Here is a 24,612-nt window from a genome sequence, read left to right as displayed (position 1 = left end):
AGAAGAAAAAGTTGGCTACGATCTACATACTGTGGGGTCGGGCTCCAAATTCCTTAACATGAGGCCCATAGCCCAAGAGTTAATAACAAGAATAAACAAATGGGACTTACTTAAACTAAAAAGTTTTTTCTCAGCAAGAGAAACAATAAGAGAGCTAAATAGAGAGCCTACCTACTGGGAACAAATTTTAACCCCTCACACATCAGATAGAGTCCTAATATCCAGAATATACAAAGAACTCAAAAAATTAAACAATAAGATAACAAATAACCCAATCAACAAATGGGCCAAGGAACTGAACAGACATTCACAGAGGAGGACATACAATCAATCAACAAGTACATGAAAAAATGCTCACCATCTCTAGCAGTCAGAGAAATGCAAATCAAAACCACCCTATAATACCATCTCACTCCAGTAAGATTGGCACCCATTATGAAGTCAAACAACAATAAGTGGTGGTGAGGATGTGGGGACTGGTGGGACTGCAAATTGGTGCGGACAATTTGAAAAGCAGTATGGAGATTTCTGGGAAAGCTGGGAATGGATCCACCATTTGACCCAGCTATCGCCCTTCTTAGACTATTCCCTGAGGATCTTAAAAGAGTGTACTACAGGGATACTGCCACATCAATGATTATAGTGGCACAATTCACAATAGCTAGACTGTGGAACCAACCTAGATGCCCTTCAATAGATGAATGGATAAAAAAAAAATGTGGCATCTATACACAATGGAGTATTACTCTGCGCTGAAAAATGACAAAATCATAGAATTTGCAGGGAAACGGATGGCATTAGAACAGATTATGCTAAGCGAAACTAGCCAATCCTTAAAAAACAAATTCCAAATGTCTTCTTTGATATAAAGAGAGCAACTAAGAACAGAACAGGGAGGAAGAGCATGAGGAAAAGGTTAACATTGAAATGACAGTATTAGGTGGTATGCCACATTCAACTCTGCATTTCTTCTCTACAGTGGGATAATGATCCTGGGAAAGGAGACAGAAGCCCTCATATTCTATTGCAGGGTGTCCAACACCTCACCAGGGAATTCTTGACTGCTCAGAGGGATAAGCCTCCTAAGAAATTAAAGTCTAGAATAATTAGAAAAGATCAAAAGACAAAGTCAGAACGGATAGTTTTAAAGACAGCCCTGATAGTCTAGTCCGCACAGGAATGGGAGCTAGACAACTAGAAAATGGATCCTGTAGTTTATTTAAGGGAGTACATCAAAGACAGGGGTAAGGTTTCAAGGGTAGAGTCTTGCTTCCTGATGTCTTGCAGTCAACAGGTTAATTGACATCTTGGCAGGTCACACCCATCTTAGAGAGGCTGTGTGGGACATGGCAGAGTGGAATAGAAATTCACAGTGTCTCTGGGCAGTCAACCAGAGGAAATGTCTACTGGAAGTTCCTAGACACCAGATTATCCTATCTACTAGGCTACGATGTGCAGCACAGTCCACACACAGCCCACAGATGGCTCGAGACAATATTCTTTTCATATGCGTTCGTGGTATCTAGCCTTTGCAATTAATAAATATTATGTTTTTAAGTATTATTAGATCTGACAAAAGCTAAAATATGTCTTTCATTTAAATTTATAATTTAATGAAAATTTCTCCAACTATTTACAACTTCACATTTGTTTTATGGGAAGACCTATTACTAATCAGGCTAGATATCCAGAATGTATGCCACTAAGCTCCCAGATCTTTTCAAAATAGGACCCTTAGTTCTAAGCCCATGATCATAGTGAAGCCACTAAAATGTGTCTGAAATTGTTTCTTTATTTATAGAAAATGAACCCTGTTTTCAATGGGGTCTTCCTGGATTAAATAGGACATATAATTCTGCTCTTGGGACAGGTAGGTCACCTGTGGAAGTCTGAAGAGAAGAAATGGAATGCTATGGTGTGGTTTACCAGAGACTGCAGAGTGTCTAGGTTTGGCCCTACTTTATTAGGGCCTGCTTACTTGAGTGGGGTGTTGGAAAGTATTTTTAAAAACCATGAAAGTTGGAGGATTTGATGTTGGCTTCTGTTTATACATTCTAAGAATATTTACTTATTTTAGTTGTCAATGGACCTTTATTTTACTTATTTATGTGTGGTGCTGAGAATCTCCAACCCTGTGTCTCACACATGTTAGGCAAGCACTCTACCACTGAGCCACAACTCCAGCCTCAATACCTTCTAAGAATTATCCAGCTACTGGAAGCTATGTTCTGGTATAAATATTTCAATATGTAACTGTTACTTTCTTCATTTTAAATGTAACTTAGATAATAATGTAGGCCACTGAAAGCATCAAAGAACTGAGGTCTTTTCCTAAAAAGAAAATTTTCACCTAAATTGGATATATGATGTATTCTGTTATCACCAGAAACCAAGAAAAGTGAAATGGCGTTCCTTAAAGTTCAGAAGAACTCAGATTCCACTAGGATTTCTAGAGTTGTTCCTATGGTCTTAATTCATTCTGTAACGTAACTTATTTATTTTTTTTTCTGCAGTTTATTATCAATAACTTTCTCCTGGGGCTTCAGAGAGTTTCATACTCTTTAGAATATTGGGTATGGTTGTTTCACAGACCCATTACTACTTTACAGTTTGGGGTAGGAAATTGCTAAATAGTAGTGACACATTTCTATTTTTTGCCTTCCCTCTATAATTTGACTATAATGTCAGTTTCTTTCCATGAAACTCAGATTTGTGTGCCCCAGAAACATTTGCTTTTCCTTTACCTCACTAATCCTGCTTCTCTATCCTTTTTTTACTCTTCTTCATCTGATGATCCATCCTCATATGGACAGGGATTTGGTTTTCACTCATTAAATTATTTTCCTCAAAGACTCCTTTACTGAGGATCCATTGGCTACTTAAATGTTTATGGCATCCTATGATGAATTAAAAGTGATTTAAATACTTAGCAACTCCTCCCATCTGTTTCCCTGCCTTTGATTCTCTACTGGCTCTGTTATATTTTTGGATCAACAGGATGTGAGAAATGGGGGTCTAGTAATTTCTAAGACTGGGCCTTAAGAGACTTGCAAATTAAGAGACTTGTATGCATAGAACATTCCCTCTCAAAACATCCCCTTTGCTGTGAGGAAGCCTAAAGAATCAATGTGGAGACTGCCAAGGGCCCAGTCAATAGCACAAGTTGAGCCCCGCAACAAGCAGGCAGCCCAGGTACCAGTGTGGCATAGAGGCATGTTGGACCTTCTAGCCACCCCAGCAACCCAATGAATACCAAGCGAAATGAGACTGCCTCATCATCCTACAGTATTATCAGATACAGTGAATCATTATTTTAATCACTAAGTTTTGGTATGGCTTGTTACACAAAATAAATAAGCAAAACCAAAAATTGGTACCTAGAAGTGAGGTACTACCATAACAAAAATCTGGCATTGGCTTTGGGAAAAGGAAGCGGTGAAGGTCTGAAGGGGGTAGTAAAATTAGTATTAATAGTGTATAAAGGTCAGTGAGGAAATTGCTATTGGAGGATATAAAATAGCACTCATATGTTTTATTGGCAGAAAAATAGGCTAAACCATCACCTACAAATCACATAGAACACACAAAATGAACCTAACAACCTTGTGGATCTAGGGTAGGAGATTTTTCAGCAGGATATTGAAAGCACCAACTAATAACTTCATTTTTTAACCACCTATGATCAAAGTTTTGCAAGAAAGAGATGCATTAAAGAACAAACTGTCCAGATTGTAAGCAGACTTTAGAGGAAATATTTCCAATTCAGAATTTTCTAGGTATGGAAATAAAACTGTTTCTTATTCCTAGCAACCTTCTCTACTCAACAAAAGATACTCAAAGAAGGAAAATGGTCTCAGGTCCAAAGATCAGATCCAGAGCACTATTACCAGCAAAACTTGGTCTCAAGGTGAAAATAAAAGCAAGGGCACAGCTATAAAACCCTAAATGATAACCTCCTAGATATCTCTGCTGTATGGAGCGCCTTCTAAAAATCTTAAGGATGCTGCCCTGATTTATAAGACACAAGCCTGGCCTTTAAGCCTGAATTTGATGTGATGGTGTGTGAATGTTGGGGGAGAGGGCTAGTGTGCTTTCTGTGGAGAAGAGATGTAAGTTATTTATGGAAGATTTATGGAATTATTTATGGACAGTAGTGTATTAAACACAGCTGCAGATTCTTCGTCATCTCACTACTGAGAGGTGTTCTCTGCATCCCATCCCCTTGAATCTGAGCTGTCCTTGTATCTCCCTTGTCCAATAGATTTTCATGGACACAGCACTGTGTAACTTCAAATGCTGTGCCCTAAAAGGTCCACAGCTTTAATTTTTGTGCTTATAACACAGTCTTAGAACCCAGCCACCGTGTTCATTGAGGACACTCAAAGTACCACACTGACTCTCATATGAAGAAGTTATGAGCCAGCAGTTAGTACCAACTGCCAGTATAATGAACAAATGAGGTCATTTTGGACCTTCCAGCCGTCTTCGTGCTGGCCAACACCATGAAGTACAAGAATCCCCAACAAAATCTCAAGAAATAAAACCTTAATGTTTTTTAAAGCCATTAAATTTCGGAATATGCTGAACAGTTAATCAAAAGTCCTTCCATCTATATACGACTGAGTTCTAGCCACTCCTTCTCCACTTGGGCCAGCTCAAAGTCTTTATCATCTTAGAATACATTATGCATAAATATCTGAAATTTTTCCTATAATTTGCATTTTTGTACATTGTATTTATTGTGTAAGTATTTACTATGCACCACATGCTACAAACTGTAAGGTACTATATTAGCCTAGGAACAAAATTGGAATTCATTTGACTCCCACTCTGGACCTCCATCAGAGGTTGCTACATGGTGTTGAATTTTAATTTGTAATAAGTATTTTAGTGAGCTTCCTGTTACTGTGACAGAGCACTTGAGATAATCAATTAAAAAAGAAGAAAAGGGTATTTTGGTTTGCAGTTTTGGAGGTTTCAGTCCTTGATCAGTTGGCCTTATTGCAAGGAAGTACATCATGGCTAGAGCATGTGGCAGAGGAAACTGCTCATGGTATCATGGCCAGGAATTGAAAGAGATAAACTATGGGGAGGCTGCCAGCGCCTCACCAGGGGGTCCTTTTTCCTGAGTAGGAGGGGAAAAGGACCATGGGAGAAAATAAGTCACAAATAATTAGTGGAGAACAAAAGACAGAGTCAGAAAAATAGTTTTAAAGGAGAGCACCTGATAGGCCCAGCCCACACAGGAGCTGAAGCTGGACAATGAGAAAATGGTCCCCTGATTTATTTAAAGGGGGTACAACAAAGGCAGGGATAAGGCTTCATGGGTGGAGTCTTGCTTCTTGATGTCTTGCAGCAACAGGGTGATTGGCATCTTGGCAGGTCACACCCATCTCTGAGAGGCTGTGTGGCTGCAGCAGGACACCCCATGTCCTGTGCTGTGTGGGACCTGGGGCAGAGATTGAATAGGGTCACATGTGTTTGGGTGGTCCTGGCCAAAAGAAATTTCCACTGGAAGTTCCCAGACACCAGATTCTCCTATTCACTAGGCTATGATACTGGTGTAGTTCATGCACAGCCCATGGAAGGCTCTCCACAAGAAACAGCAAAGGGTCCAGGATCCCATTATCTCCTTGAAGGTCATTCCCCCCACCCACTCACCTGACTTACTTTCTCTAGGTGTACTTTTTTCCCCCATAGTTATAGATGGAGACTTGTTTATTTTTTTTTCATGTGGTGCTGAGGATAAAACCCAGTACCTCACACGTGCTCAGCAATCACTCTACCATTGAGCCCTAGGAGCCACTTTTTAAAGGTTCTACCACCTCCCAAGGTGGGGGATCTAACTTCTGACACAGGGCCTTTGGAAGATTTTTAAGATCCAAAATATAGCAGTGACTATTTCATTCTTTGCTTTCTTTTCAGGCATATTATAAAATTTACACATATTATTTCTTTACCCCATATTGAAACAGATTTTCAGACTTTTTAGTCCCTCCTCCTTCAGTCTGTCCTGCCAGTGACTCATTGTTCTACTTCTCACATACCCGAGTCTCTGAAGCTCTAACTATAGTCGGGAGAGACAGCATTGTAGACATCTAGTGTAATTGCCAAGAAGATTTAAAAGATATGCATTTTTTCCCCAGATAATTTATTGCCAATCTATTTTACAAGTTTTCTCCTCCTGAGGAAAATTTGTGCCTCACCTAGACCACTTGGATTGTTCTGTGGGGATAGGGCTTGTGATTAGGTTTCTTTTAAAAGTGCCCCCAGACAGTTCCAATGTGAAGCCAAAGTTGAAAACTGCTCTCTCAAAACTGTGATTCTCAAAAGGTGATCCCTAGACCAGTAGCATCCAATTTAGAATTTGTTAGAACTACCTTATGAACCAGAAACTCTGAAGGTAGGATCCTATCACTTTATGCGTTTTGTTTGCCAGACAGGGTCTTGCTAAGTTGCCAAGGCTGGCCTTGGACTTGCTATCCTCTGGCCTCAGCCTCCTGAGTAGCTGAGATCATTGGCACCATGGCAAGCTCACTTTTTGTTTTAATAAGCTCTCGGCAATTTTTATGGACATTAATATTAAAGAAACATTCTACCAGATAGATCTATCTCTTAGTTTCTTTCTAGGTCTCTAAACTATGACCAAGTTTGGAAAGGATGTTTGTTATCTGAAAGTCTATGTACTGACAAGATCTGAAGGAACTGGTAAGGGACATAGGGAACAGATATATCAAATATCCTTGCTACTAGTGATCACATAAATACAGGCAAAATGCTAAATGCTGGGCTTCAGATTTCTGAAGTGCAGTTAAATGGGTTATTTTAGTATAAAGAAGAGGGGCAAATAATTCAGAGGTACAGATACATTATTTTCTAAGGAGATAAATAAAAAGAGGCAAATTTAAATTATAGTTAAATATAGGTTAGAACTGATAAACATTTTGACTGAATGTAAGGTTTTTTTAATTTATTTTTTATTGGTTGTTCAAAACAGTACATAACTCATGACATATCATCTTTCATACATTTGATTCAAGTGGGTTATGAACTCCTATTTTTGCCCCAAATACAAGTTGCAGAATCACATCGGTTACACATCCACATTTTTCCATAATGCCATATTAGTGACTGTTGTATTCGGCTATTTTAAATCAAGTTTCAGTGAGACTAGTGTAGAGAACCCCGGCTCTCTGGGATCAAAGGACAGATCTTTGAAAAAGCATGTCGTTCTCAGCATACAATGACTCTAAATACCATCTGATCCTCATTTGTTTATTTTTTCACTGGTTATTTTGGAAATGCTTTCAAAGTAAAATAAGGTCTACTGGGAAATAAAGATGCCTAAGTTGAGTGGTGTTGTTCCAGTCTTAGAGACTTTGGGATGAGATTGTCAGATGAATTCATGTGTTTTGAAAAGCTTTTTATGATTTTTAAATGAGATTTAAAAGCTAAAGGAATGGGATTAAGACCATAAAATCTGGTACTCTTAACATAATTTCTTTGAACTAATTTAGTGCATTTGTGTATTAGAAATAGGGATTTCATTTGGATTGAATCCTCATTCTTTGCCAAAATATGGTTTGGAAAATGTTTAGGGCACATGCAAACTGTATTAAAAGGTATAATGGCTCTAATTCCAATTAAGTACTTCAATTAGAAAAATTAGCAGCATTTGATAGGTAAGAATGCTTGAAAGTTTGCATGTATCCTTTAATCAAGTTGCTATGTATTTAAATATTAAGTCTTAGATAATTCAGTAAAAATATTTAGTAGAAAATATTTATGCTAAGAGAATAGGTTACATGGTATGTATCCATAAAACTGAGACCTTGCAGTAAACTACATTTGCATCCTTGTTTTTCAAGATTATAATAGAACTCAGTTACAATGTGGATGTTGGGTGAAAGAGCTCTATAACTTTTTCTCCAGCTTTTGAGAAACAGACCTCAGCACAGCTCATTGGATTTACTGAGATATTACCTTGTGATATGGCATTGACAAGGCTCAGGCTTAGAGTTCCTAAGTTCCAATTGAAGTTGTTTCTTGATGGTTTTGTTGCTTTGAGCAAGGTATTTTCCACTAACAATAAATTCTTATTTGTTCTTATTGACAAAGGAAATCTGAATTAGGTGATTACAGGAAAAGTACATAATTTTTAAAAAGGCAAACAGGAAAGTCCTTTCCAATTCATTTTCAGATGGAATGAATATAGCAAACATGTTCAGGAGTGGTTCAAAGGTAGATTGATAGTAGTTTCTTATTATGATAATTTAAAATTGTTACTGTTAGTTGGAGGTTGATATCTCTCTTTCATAAACATACTGCCTATAAACTAGGAAATGTATTTGTAATATTAAAGGAAAACTTGTGTAAGGAGCATCATGATGAGGGAGTAGCATTCTGGAAATTATAGATGTAGTGCTGTGGAAGAGTATGTAAAGTGTGTCACAATCAGAGTGTGCATATGTGTGTGCTGGCTATTGAGCCCAAGGCTCATGCATGCTGAGCACACATTCTACCTCTAAACTCCACCCTAGTTCTCCATAAGTCTTTATCCTGCTGTCTGCTTCTAAATGCTGTCATGTTGTAAATTTATTCTCTGGTAGTGCTGAGTTAGTGCAAAGATAGGTTATCTGATATTCTAATAGAGCTTTCTAGCCCAATACAATTTGGGGAAAATACTCTTTGCTAGAATTTAAATACATAATATAATATTTTATGTATATATATATATATATATATATATATATATATATATATATATCTTAAGGGAAAATAAAACCCTTCCTAGCAACTGTTTTGAGTTTCCATGGACACTAAAAATATATTTTTTCCAGACTCAATTTTTTTAATATAGCATTTCAGAGTTTTCCTGCAGTTCAACTGTCACAAGTGATTGTAGTATATGCAAAGAATGGCTTTTGTTAACTTACCGAATTTTTTTTAAAAAAAACTAAGTACATACTAATATATGTAATGACGAATTCAGGGAATTTCAGCCATATTTCTGAGTTGTGTATGAGAAAGTCTCCTTGCCTTGTGACTTTTTCTAATGAAACTGGTAGACTAAATTTTTGGAGCATATATACTTGGATAGAAGTATGGTTTTAAATTAAAGTGCAGAAATTACATGGTTTGACAAGCCATCTGAGAAATGCAAATAAGACCAACTGTGTTTGAGGCTTAGTGAGAGAAATTAACATACGCAAACTATTTGGGAACAGCTAAGTGTTATAGATACAGAATTTTAAAACATGTTGGACCTAAATTTCTGTAGAAACTACTCTGTAATTGAAAAGGGAGTTCAGGGTATGAACATGGTCTGATGGGTATGGATGGGGACTGGTATATACAGCTTTGCCAGGTTGTGCCTCTGAGTTGAAAGTAAACTAACCTATGATAATCTATTGGCCATATCATGTCTCCTGATGGAGAGGGTCTGGAAAGACAGTTTCTGCAATGTTTTTGTTCATTGGAATGAATATATGTCTTTCAAGATACTTATGCTTTCTCATAGAATGAAGACAAACTCAGAGATGGTGTGTCTAAGAAACTTCAAAAGGTGTAGACCCCCTGATTGAAGCATAGCTGATTTATTTGATTCATTTTTTCCATTTTAGTAAGTATAAATACTTAATAATTATTTTGGTCAGTGTTGGCTAGTATTCCTTGTTGAGTAAATCTCTGTTGTCTGCCAAATACCTTTATCATTGTTTGAACTGTTTGTTTCATTCTTCCACAGTTTCAGTTGCATAAAAGAATTTAATTCTCAGAGTCCTTAGAGGACAAATATGTCACCATAAACTCAGAGCTGGAAAAGCCCTTAGAGATTATCTAGTTCACTCTCTTTATATATTACAAGAAATTCCTTTACAGCATCCCCAAGGGATGGTCATTTTATTCATCTAGCCCCAGCTAGTGACAGGGAGCTAAACTGTTTCAAAGAGTTGATGTTCCACCAACAAATTGAAGCACCTCTCTAAATCTTCTACCCACCCAGTTTGCATCTGAAATAAATCCATTAGTTCTTTCATTCATGAGGTAATTGCACAAAAATGTAAAGATAAGTTCTCATCTTTCCTAGTCATCCTTTATCTCAGCTGAATGTCATTGATTCCCTGTATCCCTCTGCCGAGAAGGGTTTTAGATGGCAGCTCCTAATGATTTTGTTGCCCTTTCTGTCTTCAGCCCATTACTGAGCATTAAGTTCCAGGTGTGATTTCACCAGACAGGCACAAAAGACCTGTCACCCTTTTATCTGGGTTCACAAATTAATGTGGCCAAAGGCTATAAATCACTGTTTTAGCATAATAGCTATTATACAATTAGCTGAAGTTATGCACACATGACAGTTAAAATTCATAGATATTCTTAACATGTTCTTTCATCCAGCAATATTTCTACTATTCTCCCCACCCATCATGCTTATGGTATTTTGGGGTCTAAGTCCACAACTACATATTTATCTCATGTAATCCTCTTGTTTTTGGTTTTTGTCTTGTCTTGACATGCAATTATGGTTAACCACAGTGGGGGCAAGGCAGAATGGGAAGAATTGAGAGTCAGACCCACTAACCTAGAGTAAGGGAGGGAAGCTCTGGAGAAGTTATATAATCAAGCCACAGGGCTTAGGAAGAAGTGGAATTCATATATTCGATAAATGCCCAGAGAGAATATAGGCAGAAAGTGGCACTGCAGTTCAGAAACTAAAATTCGGGATCATGGGACTCCTAGCAAAAGGGGGAGAGCATGAAGGGATAGGGCTTAGAGTCAGATGGTCAGGAATATGTTCAGACCTGCAAAAAGAGAAGATGCTTATTAACAGCATGCCTTTGTGATGGGATTCTAAGGTTCAAGGCAGGAACTAGTCTCCCATGAGAGCAAGAAAGGTTTCTTTTGAGGGTGCTGCAGGTAACAGGTTATCTAACAAGAAACTCAGGCCCGGGAAAGAAACATCAGACTCAAGAAAGCCAAGAGCAAGGCTGGGGATGTGGCTCAAGCGGTAGCGTGCTCACCTGGCATGTGCGGGGCGCTGGGTTCGATCCTCAGCACCACATAAAAATAAAGATGTTGTGTCCACCAAAAATTGAAAAATAAATATTAAAAAAAAAAGAAAGCCAAGAGCAGCCCCTGAGCACAATTAGAGCTGGACTCTCCAGCAAACAACAACAGTGCTACCATGGTCTCTTTTTTTCTTTTTCTTATCAGACACTTCATAAGCTCCATGTGTTTCCTTTTAGCTTATTCTGCACCAACTTATAGGTGGTCTGGATTTTACAAATTAGCAATTGTTTAAACAATTTATACAAATGTGGCTAAACAGAAATTCTCAGGAGAACTGTCTGAATCCTTTGCAAGGTAGAGATATAAAATGTGTCTTGTTTTTCTAAAGGCAAAAATATTAATAGAGTGTGCCTTAATCACTTATCTGTTAGCACTGTGCCATTACGACATTAAACATGCTACATTATCAAGCCGAGGAAGTTGAATCTGTTCTGACTATAAAGTAGAAAATGTATTGAATCCCAAGGATTGAGTATTCTAACAGGATTTTTCTTCCCTGTACCTTTTTCAATCATTATTCTTATTTCCCAACTTTAAATACTCAATTTTCTTTCTTTTTTTTGGGAAAACGGGGTGGGATGGGGGCAGTGCTGATTATCAAACCCAGGGCTTCACACATGCTGGTCAAGTGCACTACCACTAGCCAAATCACCAGCCCAAATATGCTGTTTTTAAATACTCATATGCTTAAATTGTAAAGCAAGAGCTGAGGAAAGGAGATGATATAGTCGGTGACAGTTTGGGAAGAAATGGGTAGATTCCTGTAAGCCAAAGGGGGAAACCCTTATAACCAGCCTTGCACAAATAAGGTTCCTTTTTGTGTTTGGAACAACACTTAGGTTATAAATGATGTTCCAGACATGAGGTGCCATGCAGAAAGGAGCTTACTTAGACCTAGAGAACATGGAATGTTACCATTAGAAATTGGTAGCACAAGAAAATTTGTTCCATGTCACTTAAAAAAAAGAAAACAAGAAAAAAATGGCTCCTGGCTTTTAGTAACCCAACCTGGAGTTTAAACTAGGGAGGTAACTAAATAATTGCCTCAAGAACTACCCCCAAATTTCTTTACAGATCCACTCTACCTATCACCAAATGAGCCCCCATGTCAGGGACTTTACATTGCAGGGTTGATATGGCCTATGTTTTCAAATGAAACCAAGAAGGTTCATGTGCCCCATGATCAGCCTTGAGCTAAAAATCTACTTGGGTAGGGAATGTATGTATAGGCATAAGAATGAAATGTACATGTGAGTACTTGTTTCAGTAGTGTTTCTTTTCTTTTCCTCACCAGTTCCTGTACTCGTGCAAAGGAGAGTCATGATTACACTAACAGAGCTAAAATGCTTAGCAGACGCCCAGTCATCTTATCACATCTTAAAGCCATGGTGGGACGTCTTCTGGTATTACATCACCCTCATCATGCTGTTGGTGGCTGTGCTGGCCGGAGCTCTCCAGCTCACTCAGAGCAGGGTCCTGTGCTGTCTTCCGTGCAAAGTGGAATTTGACAATCACTGCGCTGTGCCTTGGGACCTCCTGAAAGCCAGCGTGAACACATCCTCTAATTCTGGGACACCGCTTCCGCTCCCCCTCCGAATCCAGAATGATCTCCACCGACAGCAGTACTCCTACATCGACGCAGTCTGTTACGAGAAACAGCTCCATTGGTTTGCCAAGTTTTTCCCCTACCTGGTGCTCTTGCACACACTTATCTTTGCAGCTTGCAGCAACTTTTGGCTTCACTACCCCAGCACCAGTTCCAGGCTGGAGCATTTTGGGCCATCCTTCACAAGTGCTTCGATTCTCCATGGACTACCCGTGCCCTGTCGGAAACGGTGGCTGAACAGTCAGTGAGGCCCCTGAAGGTCTCCAAGTCCAAGACTTTGCTTTCATCCTCAGGGTGTTCAGCTGAGGTTGACTCCAGCAAGCAGTCCCTGCCTTACCCACAGTCAGGGTTGGAGTCAGCCAGCATAGAAAGCCCAACTTCCAGTGTCCTGGACAAGAAGGAAGGTGAACAGGCAAAAGCCATCTTTGAGAAAGTGAAAAGGTTCCGTCTTCACGTGGAGCAGAAGGACATCATTTACCGGGTGTATCTGAAGCAGATAATAGTCAAAGTCATTTTGTTTGTCCTCATCATAACTTATGTTCCATATTTTTTAACCTACATTACTCTTGAAATTGACTGTTCAATCGACGTGCAGGCTTTTACAGGATATAAGCGCTACCAGTGTGTCTACTCCTTGGCAGAAATATTTAAAGTCCTGGCTTCATTTTATGTTATTTTGGTAATACTATACGGTCTCACCTCCTCCTATAGTTTATGGTGGATGCTGAGGAGTTCCCTGAAGCAATATTCCTTTGAGGCGTTAAGAGAAAAAAGCAACTACAGCGATATCCCAGACGTCAAGAATGACTTTGCCTTCATCCTCCATCTGGCTGACCAGTATGATCCTCTTTATTCCAAACGCTTCTCCATATTCCTGTCAGAGGTCAGTGAGAACAAACTGAAGCAGATCAACCTGAACAATGAATGGACGGTTGAGAAACTGAAAAGTAAGCTTGTGAAAAACTCCCAGGACAAGATAGAGCTGCATCTCTTCATGCTCAGTGGTCTTCCAGACAATGTGTTCGAGTTAACGGAAATGGAAGTGCTCAGCCTAGAGCTTATCCCTGAGGTCAAACTGCCCTCTGCAGTCTCGCAGTTGGTCAACCTCAAGGAGCTTCATGTGTACCATTCATCTCTGGTGGTAGACCATCCTGCCCTGGCCTTTTTAGAGGAGAATTTAAAAATCCTCTGCCTGAAATTTACTGAAATGGGGAAAATCCCACGCTGGGTATTTCACCTGAAGAATCTCAAGGAACTTTACCTGTCAGGCTGTGTTCTCCCAGAGCAGTTGAGTACCATGCAGCTGGAGGGCTTCCAGGACCTAAAAAACCTGAGGACCTTCTACTTGAAGAGTAGCCTGTCCCGGATCCCCCAGGTGGTCACAGACCTCCTGCCTTCGCTGCAGAAGCTGTCCCTTGACAATGAAGGAAGCAAACTGGTTGTGCTGAACAACTTGAAAAAGATGGTCAATTTGAAAAGCCTAGAACTGATCAGCTGTGACCTGGAATGCATTCCACACTCCATTTTTAGCCTGAACAATTTGCATGAGTTGGACCTAAAGGAAAATAACCTTAAAACTGTGGAAGAGATCATTAGCTTTCAGCATCTTCAGAATCTTTCCTGCTTAAAACTGTGGCACAATAACATTGCTTATATTCCTGCCCAGATCGGAGCATTATCTAACCTAGAGCAGCTCTCTTTGGATCATAATAATATTGAGAATCTGCCCTTGCAGCTTTTTCTATGCACCAAACTATATTATTTGGATCTAAGCTATAACCACCTGACATTCATTCCAGAAGAAATCCAGTATCTGAGTAATTTGCAGTACTTTGCTGTGACCAACAACAATGTAAGTAAATCCATCCTTTATTCAACCAGTCTTTTGAGGCTCTCTGCTGTGCTTGCAATTTGTAACATAGAAAAAGAAAATGGACTTTAGGACATATTAAACATTCTGTGAGCTTGAGCCCCAGCCCATGTGATCTTAGACAATTTACAAGAACACTGAACATCAGTTTCTTATATTAAGTTTTGATTTGTCATGCAGATTATATGATAAAATATACACATTGGCCCAGTTTCTAGCACATGAATAGTTGCTTGACAAATGTTAATTCTCTTTAATTCTCTTTATTCTCTTTCTCCATTTTATATAGAAACATCATAGTTACAGTGTTTTAAACTTACTAATTCTAGTAGAGCTTACTTTTTGTCTTGAACACACAGAAAGTTTAATTTTCAGCCTTCCAAATCTGTCATCCAAGTAACTTTTTGTTTAAAAATGCTAAGATTATGAATTATTCATAAATCCTTCTGGAGAGGCAGTTATAAAAGACTCAAGATCTGTATGAGTATCTAGAAAGACAATTCAAAATGAAAGGCCTGGCTCTATAATGCAATACTGGGGCTTCTTGGAAGCTTTTTCCAGCACCCATGTATAAAAATGAACCATAATTTGCAAGAGTACAGCCAAGTTAAGGAAAATGTAACTTCACTGAAACAAGAAAAAACAAAATAAATGAGTAGTTTCCTAGGTTAAAATGTGAAGGAGGAAGAAAAAAAAAAGGAAAAAATCTCTGCTACTCTAAAGGGCAAGGGAGTGAGGGTAATGTCCATATGGGGAGAAGGGGAACATAAATCAGGCCTGCCAAGAGATGAAACCGATCTTCCTCTACTTGAAAAATGGGCACTGCTATTTTCTTCTAACCCACCTCAAAATGTATTATCTTCTAGTCTTTTTGTAATTCACATTTTCTTTTTGCTAAACATAGCTATGAGCATGGAGTTGGCTAGTGAACATCATAATCATCAGATACTGGTTTTGAAAACTCTAGTTGTTAGCAAAATGGGGAGATGAGAAGAAAATTCATGCTGATTTTTTAGAACTCAAAGACTTTACTTATAAGTAAAAGGGGAGAGTCCATTAAGATAAATGAGAGATCTTTAGATTACAAGGCTTTGAAGCCAATTCAGGATTCAAGTCTGAACACCTGATTGGCACAGTTTCCGAACACCCATACTAGCTATAAGAGAGCTGGGGACACGAGACTCTGGTGGTGTTGGTTTCTCCAGTGGGAAGTAAGCTCTGGTTTCTGCCAAGTCTCAGGGAGTTCTTTAGACACAGAACAGTGTTGGGCAGTCCCCCAGGTGGCCCTGGTGATAGGTGTTCATTAACAGGGCAAGCCAAGGTTTCCTCCACAGGATGTAATAGTTGTAACCACAAACAACAACAAAACAAAATTACGAAAAAACATTAAATGTTTCCTTTCTTAATCATATTTTTGCTGCAGTGTTCCTCAGTACCTTTAACATGTGAAATGCATTATGCTTCTCCAAGAGGGAGAGATGGTGTGCAACATCTGCCAAATGTTTTTGAGCAAGACACCTTTCTCCTAGTAACTTGTGGGAGGAGTGTTCTATGAAACACACCCTGAAAAGCTGGATGGGGGCTATGTAGAAAGATAAAGGTCATGCACAGGGGATTGCAATAGGATGCCCAGACCTAATAAGAGATAAGAGCATTTAGGAGTAGGTCAGAATGGGGAGTACCTGGAAGTCTGCCTGCCTAGTTCATGTTTGATTCATCTGACAGTCACTAGGGTGACACTTGAAAGTGCTAGTTAGTCTGAACTGGTTCCTTCAAAGGAGGCTTTGATTGTGTACTTGAAAGGGCTAGGAGAGGGCAACCAAGAAGCAAAACCCCATGGAAAGGCTTAACCAGTTATGATTTAGAAGTAGGGATGTAGATTTTAAAACAAGAGACAAAAGATTCATATATTAAAGAAACATTGTTGATCTAGTCTAGAGATTGGCAGCCTATGGCCTGAGTGTCAAATCTGCACATAGCCTGTTTTTACATTGTCAAAAAAGAATAATGTTCATGACACATGAAAATTATGTGAAATTCAAATTTTAGTGCCCAGAAATAAATCCAGTTCTTTTCATTATTGGGCCTATATTACAATATATATATGCATAATTGTTATGTTTTGAATTTTATTAATTTTAAGTATTATGTAGGTACTTACATAACGAGAGAAGAAAAAGTTATATTCATTTTTAAGTAATAAAATTCAATTTTTTCTTCTCTCTGGTTACGTAAGTACCTACACAATGTCTTTAGGTTTTCCTCTTGGTCCACAAAGCCTAGAATATTTATTCTTCTGGTCCTTTAAAGAAAACCTTTGCCAACCCCTACTCTAGGCCACTGCCCTTATTTTGCCAACACAGAAACAGCCTCAAACTGATTGACCTGAGGCCTGAAGCTTCCAGGATGGAGCTGGTGTTGAGCCCACGTGTTCCAGTTCTTGTTTCCCTGAGCTTATGTCTCAAGTATATCTACCTCAGAGATGCCTTATGGGCAACAGCAGTGTGTGTGTGGTGGTGTGAGGTGAGAGAGGAAGAGGCAGGATCCATCCCTCTCCCAGTGGACAGAGGTACCAGATGATTGTGGCATCAATAGTGATGGAGAAACACAAGGTGGGGAGAGGGATTTAACTAGATGTGCTCAATCTTAGAACACTGCAGTTTACACCCAGGTCTTTCAACTTCCACATTTGTGCACCTTTTATGAACTCAAAACTCTATTCAGAAAGCGAATCACATAGAAATTCTCTATAGTACAGCGTCACAGTGCTTCTTGTTGTTTTGACATCACTACTTAAAACTGGAATGTTGAGCCTTGTTTCTTGAAATGATTGAATTTATCCATTTTGTTACTATGTGCTGGGCTGGGAGGTGAGGTTCAGTGGTAGAGCACCTGCCTAGCATGTGCAAGGCCCTGCACCACATACTTCCCAGCACCACAGAAGAATAGAAGAAAACAAGAACATGTCCTGGGGTAGTATATGGCATTGATACCCACCCCCTCCAAAAAAGGAAGAAAGAAAATCTGACCTTGAGAAGGATTCTGAAGGAAAGTCCCACTCAGTCTTTGGGACGCAGTGGAATATTTAATAATCAATGGCAAATGGAGATAGAAAAAGAGAATAATCTGTACTAGAGTCCCCAGTTCATTTTGCTGAAGACATTTGGTTGCCAGAGCTGTTGAGTGCTAATGCAGCCATTAGTTTTCCTAGTTTTTTTCAGTTTATTTATATATGTTTCTATTATATATTATAGTTTACTTTCAAACACCATTTTGTTTATAAAGTTTATCATTGCCCTAATGGTCTGTAAATTTTTCTCATTTTTTTGGAGAGGAAACCAGTGGGATACTTACTTCCTCCTCTCTGGCTCATGTGTCAAAGTCTAGGGAAAGGAACATACTAAATGAACCTAGGTATAAATTAATGATATGAAACATTTTTATAAAATTGATTGATGTAGGCAAAAATATGTAACCTTCAAGGCAAACTCTTTTTTAAAGTTTGTAAGCAGGTTTTTTTCAGTATAATATTCCTGAGTTGAAGGAGAGTTTCTTAGGACGCTCCCCAGCTTCCTTGAGGAAAGTTGAATTCAAGTTGGTGAGTTAAGGCTCTTCTCCTCTGTTGGGCACTGGCATGGAGGGAGGAGGGGTGCCCCAGCCACAGCCCCCAACTCATTTACAGTAGCACTGTCAAGGGACCTTCTAGCCTCTAGCCCCAAAGACTCTCTCCCCTGCCTTGTGAAGCCCTTCTCCTTTAGTGAGCAATGAAAAGACCACTAAAATCACAGATTCGGCGATTTGAAAGAAGTTAGGTGGGAATGTGTTAGAGCAGGTAGGCAGACAGGGAGAGTGAGGGCATGGCTTCAGGGTAATCACCCAGTAGGAAATCAGTCCCATTAAACAATTGCTGGCAATCTGAAGTTAATGGAAGGCCTGGGATTCCCCAATACAACTCAGGTCAGATACAACTCAGGTCAGGGTACTCTTTTTTATCCCACCCATTGTAGACTAATTGTGCAATCATTTAATGTTTCTCTCTCCCATTAAACCAGTGCTTCTCAATTGGCGGGGTGGGGGGTACTCATGCTCCCTCAGGGGACATTTTTCTGGAGATATTGTTGGTTCTTGGAACTGGGGAGTAGAGCGCAGGAATGCTGCTAAACACCTAACAATGCATAGGACAGCCCCACAGCAAGAATCATCCTACCCAAAATGTCAGTAGAGCCAAGGTTGAGATGTGCATGGCAGCCCGCCTTAGATGAATATTCTGGAAGGCCATCAGTCTTGCTCAAAAGTTCATCCCCTGTACTTTGCCAGGAGCCTGGCACTTACTTATATGAGATACTCAGCACATATTTACTGAATACAAATGAGCCAAGACTTCCCTGTTTTCACTTAAGCACCAACAGGGACCCTCACCCCTGAGCACACTGCATAGGCCTGAATATCTTCCTCCACATGTACGTTCCTGACCTTGCTTCTGAGCTGCAAGTGTCTCTGAGCAGAAGGGGTTGCTTTAAAAAAGAACTGCATTTCTTCGGTCTGTCATTTCTGTTTCTTCTCTCTCCATGTTAAAATGTGTGTGTGTGTGTGTGTGTGTGTGTGTGTATATGCATCTGCTCTTGAGAAGAAATGAATAAATGTATAGATATCTCTCCTTTGCTTATACCTACTATTTGGTGTTTACAGTGATGATCTGTGTTGAATGTTGGTCTTAAGAATGGTGATTTACTTTCAAGGATATTCTTCACTGAATATATGTTAGTTATATAGGAAAGGGAGCTTATTATATAATATAATGAACACTTTTTTAGTGCACTGTAACTAATTTTTAAGTTCATTTGAGAAGTATTTATCCTGTTAAGAAGAGAGTTCTGGATGGCTCCAGAAGCTTGTCTGCCAACAGAACGGGCCTAGTCAGTATGCATTAGCCCATCAGAGGATGCAGGAAGCCCCTGTATCTAACAAAGTCATTTCCTGTACCCAGGAACCTACCCTGTTTTATAGATGCCGTTTGTCTCCAGCTAATATGTGGAATATTATAGGTGAAGTATATAGTCTAGCAGTCTGACCCAAACCCACCCTCGGTGGAGTGATGAGCTGAAGGGACTATGTGAGCTCAACTTTGTTTGGAGGTCTCTCCAAAATGAACCCTACTTCATATATGCACTGTGGTGCCCTTAGAAACTCAACACAACCCATGCACCATAGAGGGGAGCAGTCAAGTGGAGCAGCTCTAGGAGTTGACCTAGTTTACAGGTTATTTTTCATATTTAAAATTGCCTCTCTGTTACATGAATTATTCAACTGAAACCATGCCAGAGAACAGGAAGAAAGATAAACACTCAGAGGTGTATGTATGTAGAAGGTGTATGTATGTGTACATGTCTAATATATGTTTTTGTCTCTGCTTCTATAGACTTCTTTTAAAAACAGAATCAGGTTGCAGTCTATACTGAGAAAAGGTAGTATAAGAGAACTGGGTGTGGTGGCACACACTTGTATTCCCAGCAACTCAGGAGGCTGAGACAGAAGAATCACAAATTGGAGGCCAGCTTCATCAATTTAGCAAGACCCTCTCTCAAAAAGGGCTGTGGATACGGGAAAAAAAATTGTAAGAAATGGCCTTGTGTCTGTCCTCAGGATGTTTTCAAGGATGTTGCTCATTACATATAAATTCTTTACAAGGACTCTTGAGAATAATTTATTTCTGACTTGGAACTAAAGAATAATTATGATTCTCCTGAGTTACCTTTTTTTTTTTTTATCCTGGGCACAATGAGGATGTAAGTATGTTTTCTTTAAGACTCTTGTGAGGATGGTCAGAGCCCAATGAGTTGCCCACCCATGCACAGAGGGGCTTACACATTTGGGTCCTGGCTCCATGGGATACCCCTACCCTAATTTTCCTTTCTCTCCTTCAGCTACCTCATATTTATTGCCATTAATATGTGTGTCTTAGAAGCCTGCAGACATGTTTCCAGGAAAGGTAGCTAGAGCATTAGCAAGTGAATGTACTATCCTACACCATCCAACCCAATCTCACCAGCTGTTTTTGTTCCTTTGCAGATCGAGACACTGCCAGATGGACTGTTTCAGTGTAAGAAGCTACAGTGTTTATTCTTGGGGAGAAATAGCCTAACGGATCTGTCCCCTCATGTGGGTGAGCTGTCGAACCTCACTCATCTGGAGCTCATTGGTAATTACCTGGAAAAGCTGCCTCCAGAGCTGGAAGGGTGTCAGTTCCTGAAACGGAGCTGTCTGATCGTGGAGGATAGTTTGCTCAATACTCTTCCTCTCCCTGTGACAGAACGTTTGCAGACTTGCTTAGATAAATGTTGATCAGAGACCTGTGTTGCAAAGGCATTTTTAAACGTATGCCCCAGGGCTTTAAAAGAGAAATAAACTTTCCTAAGTTATAAAGATGAAACATGGGTGTGATAATTGTGATGCATCATAACCAAATATCTTATTAAAGCCACTCAATAACTCGCCCTAAGTTAAACAGGTAAAAAGTATAAACACTGAACTGGAACTTTGTGAATAATTGATCTTTAACTTATTAAGATGTAAGAAGTACCCATTAAGGATGGGTTGAGGAGTGTGAAATTACTGAATCTTTACTTTGCAATTTTTCCCTTTAGGATAGTATAGGTTTCTTTCCTCCTCCTCCTCCTTCCCATCTCCATTTCTTTATTTGCACACCTGTTTTAACTGACTTCCTGTTTTGATATTTATCACCACAACTATAAAAACTCATACATATAAATTTCCCTGATGTAAATGCACCACTGTCTTTGATTTGTGTTCCTACTGTTTTTTTTTTGTTTTTTTTTTTTTTTTTTTTTTTTAGGCAGGGTATATTATGCTTGGCAGAATTCCTTTTTTGTTGGCTTAATTGTTACTTCCTTTCCCAGCTTGCTTAAGTCTTCCTTAATCTGCTTTCTTTCATCAACCATGAGGATCCCTGAGAAAATGCCCACCTTTGGCCTTTGCCTAGAACAGGAGCCAGGGTACATAGGACATGTTACCCTCAGGGCATCCTGAAAATTAATGAATTCTTGAAAATTTCTTCTTATCTATCATCAAAGCCTTTTTTTATTTGTTAAAAATTTTTATATAAAATATATAAATATTTTCTACCGTATGGTCTCGGGTTCCATATCTGTGAGAATAATTTTTGTAAGGTACAGAGAACATAGCATTTCTTTAAGAACTATTGATACTTGGTTTGGGCTGTTTATGATTCTCAAGTCTTTGTGCACTCTGCTCCAAAATGTTTTTGTACTCTGCAACTAATTACTCTTGGATAACAAAAGGCTTGTGTTTTGTGCCCTAAAATATTCGGGGGGTTTCCTTGTGAGAGGATGGCCACATCAACTACCTCTCTCTTCCCTAGTCTCTGTGTAATTGTACGGGTACAATTCTTAGTTATTTACAAAAACTGTGATAGAGGGGAGAGGGACAGATTTGGATTTTAAAATTGATTTCAAAATACTTTGTTAGGGATTCAGTAAATGTTAAAGCAAAATGTTTTTTTTTTCCTTCATCATCTGCATGATCTTGAGATATGATTATAAAATAAAACATTCAGCATCTATTCAGTGTCTAAGATGAGCTCTCTGAGCTCACAAAGATCCATTTAACTGAAATTCACCTCATGTCTTTAACTCTTCTGGAATACATTTTGCTCCTTTTTATAAAGAGCTTTGTGTTTGGCCTTTTATTATTGTGCATCATGTTAAATGAATAAAATCAACTGACTCACTTTTGGGAAATGTACATTTTTAATATGTTTTTCTCCAATGGGTCTAAGCATTATGATGCGACCTCATTTTGGATACAACTCTGAAGTAATCTGTTAACTGCATCTAGAAAAAAAACTGGAAGACATGATGGGTAAAGGGTACTGTAAACATGAAATTGTGTGCAGTATATGTTTTCCTTGCATTGTTCCAGAAAGATGAAAGTGAGTTTTGAAAATATTAAAGTACAGTAAATACAGTTTCTCTCATCTGCCACACATGCCTGGACTGAATGAAGTTCAGAGAAAAGAATTATTCACATTAAATAAAATTTTAGCTGTAAAGAATACTGAGCTTCAAAAGCTGCCTCATACGTTATTGCTTATTCTGAATGGGAAGGAACAGTGTAAAAATATACTTCTTACCAAAACTTGCCTTTAACCAGAACACTGAAGTTCTCAGGGAACCAGGCATAATGATCAAACTTTCTTCTAGGACTTCACAGTTTCTGACTATATGCAAGGTTTTGTTATTTTTATTTCTTAAAATGTGAGTCGATGGTTATTTTAGTGCTTACCAGTAGAATTGTCATATGTACTGATCTGGGCCACACAATTAGCCATAATTTGTATTTTAAAAAATCTTATCCTCTTTTACAAGAAGTATTTTCAAAACAAAATTCAGATTTGCTACCATTCACTTGACAAACTAGAACTCCTGCATGGTTAGTCATTGATTCCATTCAAGTGCGAAAGCCATTGGTTAAATCTTCCTCCTCATTTACATAAATTCAAGCAAATTGCTCTCAAGACCAATAATGAATATGTAAGCTACTTTCCACATACTAGGGTATAGTTACTGGTGCAAACTGTTGCTCTTGATGCCATAATTTTCAAATGTCTTTTTATTTAAATCTTGTACATCAATGTTTAAGTAGCTTTTTGAAACACACAGCATTGACACAGTAAACAATGACACCACTGCTTGACCTATGAAATAATACAGCATTGATACCACCTTTACTACATTGTTGGAGCAGATCTTTATTTTGCAAGTGTAGATATTCACTTAAATGAAGTTTGCTAGATCATAATTTCGAGACTTTAGTTGGCGTTTGATTTCCAAGAGTGTATTTTCCAAAATCTAAGTATAGAGAATTAAGTTTAAAACGTTTATGACTTGTACTAAAAATAGCATTGGTTCATTTTATTTGCATGCACACAGAGACACACACATTCCGTGAGTGCAAATTATAATTTATTGGTTTTGGATATATTTAATATTTTTTCCAAAATTGCAAGAGGTTGTAGGTTAATGCAAGGATAGCAATTTTTTAAAATTCATAACTTAAGTGTTCTGTTAGTTATGACATTTAAAAGAAAAAACCATTAAGTGTTTTTTTGATCATTCCTGCAAAGATTTAGTGTTCTTTCCCCTAATCTACATCAGGGTATATCTGTGTGTCACATAGGTACTATATTTTCATTTTTTACTCTCAGTCTTAACATTACCCCCTTGAGTGTCACAATATTTTACTGTCACTTAATATTTATGTTAAAACAGGGTAAATGAGATCCTCAGGATCTCAGTACTGTGAAAGAGTCCCAATAGGTGTGCTGCATTGGTTATTTGCATAACATTGTTTGATGGAGAAATTTTTGTTTCTGTTCTTTAAGTGTTTCATGATTCAAATACTACATTTAATTAAAATACTGCATAATATTGATTGATTCATTAAAATAATCAAACAATTCTGTGGATTTGACATTATTTCAATAAAATTATCTGTTCATCTTTATATTCTCTTAGCAACACCCTGTTCATAAAAGGTATTTTATTTTCCTTCTCCACTCACCCACCTTGTTAAATTCAATCAGTACTTGTATAGTAACAGAATATATCAGTTCTAAAGGATTTTCAGTGGCACCTGAACATGTATTTATTGGAAAGGGGGCAAAGCCCATGCCTATAATAATACCTGGATAGTTCTTTTTGCTTCCCTTCAGTATTTAGAGCTAATCTCGTAATCCTTCAGCCCTGCCAAAAGCATGAAAATAAAACTGTAGGTCCACTTTGTTTTCATTTACTGTACATTTGTCGCGACCCCCCTTGCCCGCAAGGAAGACGCGACTCAGGAATCTTCTTTCAGCAGTTTATTCAGGCCCTTGATATTCTTCTAATAATTCTTCTACTACTTCTACTAAAACCTCGGATGCCCCTCCCAGCCTTAATAAAGCACCGCGAACCCCAATGCAAAGCTGCCACGTGTACCCTTCTCACAGGGTGCTAGAAAATGACATGCCAACTTTCTCTGATAAGGAGCT

General features: G+C 38.6%; 1 protein-coding gene across 1 annotated transcript; it reads left to right on the top strand.

Moving 5' to 3' along the window:
* Positions 1-1,807: 1,807 nt before the first annotated feature.
* Positions 1,808-24,370, top strand: LOC144368113 (volume-regulated anion channel subunit LRRC8B-like). Its single transcript, XM_078026668.1, is given in 5 exon segments — positions 1,808-1,870; positions 9,521-9,622; positions 12,362-12,841; positions 12,844-14,525; positions 20,613-24,370. Coding segments are annotated over 3 exon segments (2,409 nt in total). The 5' UTR covers positions 1,808-1,870; positions 9,521-9,622; positions 12,362-12,387; the 3' UTR covers positions 20,886-24,370.
* Positions 24,371-24,612: the final 242 nt, after the last annotated feature.

This window comes from Ictidomys tridecemlineatus, chromosome 11 (assembly GCF_052094955.1).
Source record: "Ictidomys tridecemlineatus isolate mIctTri1 chromosome 11, mIctTri1.hap1, whole genome shotgun sequence".
Taxonomy (NCBI): Eukaryota; Metazoa; Chordata; class Mammalia; order Rodentia; family Sciuridae; genus Ictidomys; species Ictidomys tridecemlineatus.
This window is presented reverse-complemented; position numbering and strand designations above follow the sequence as displayed.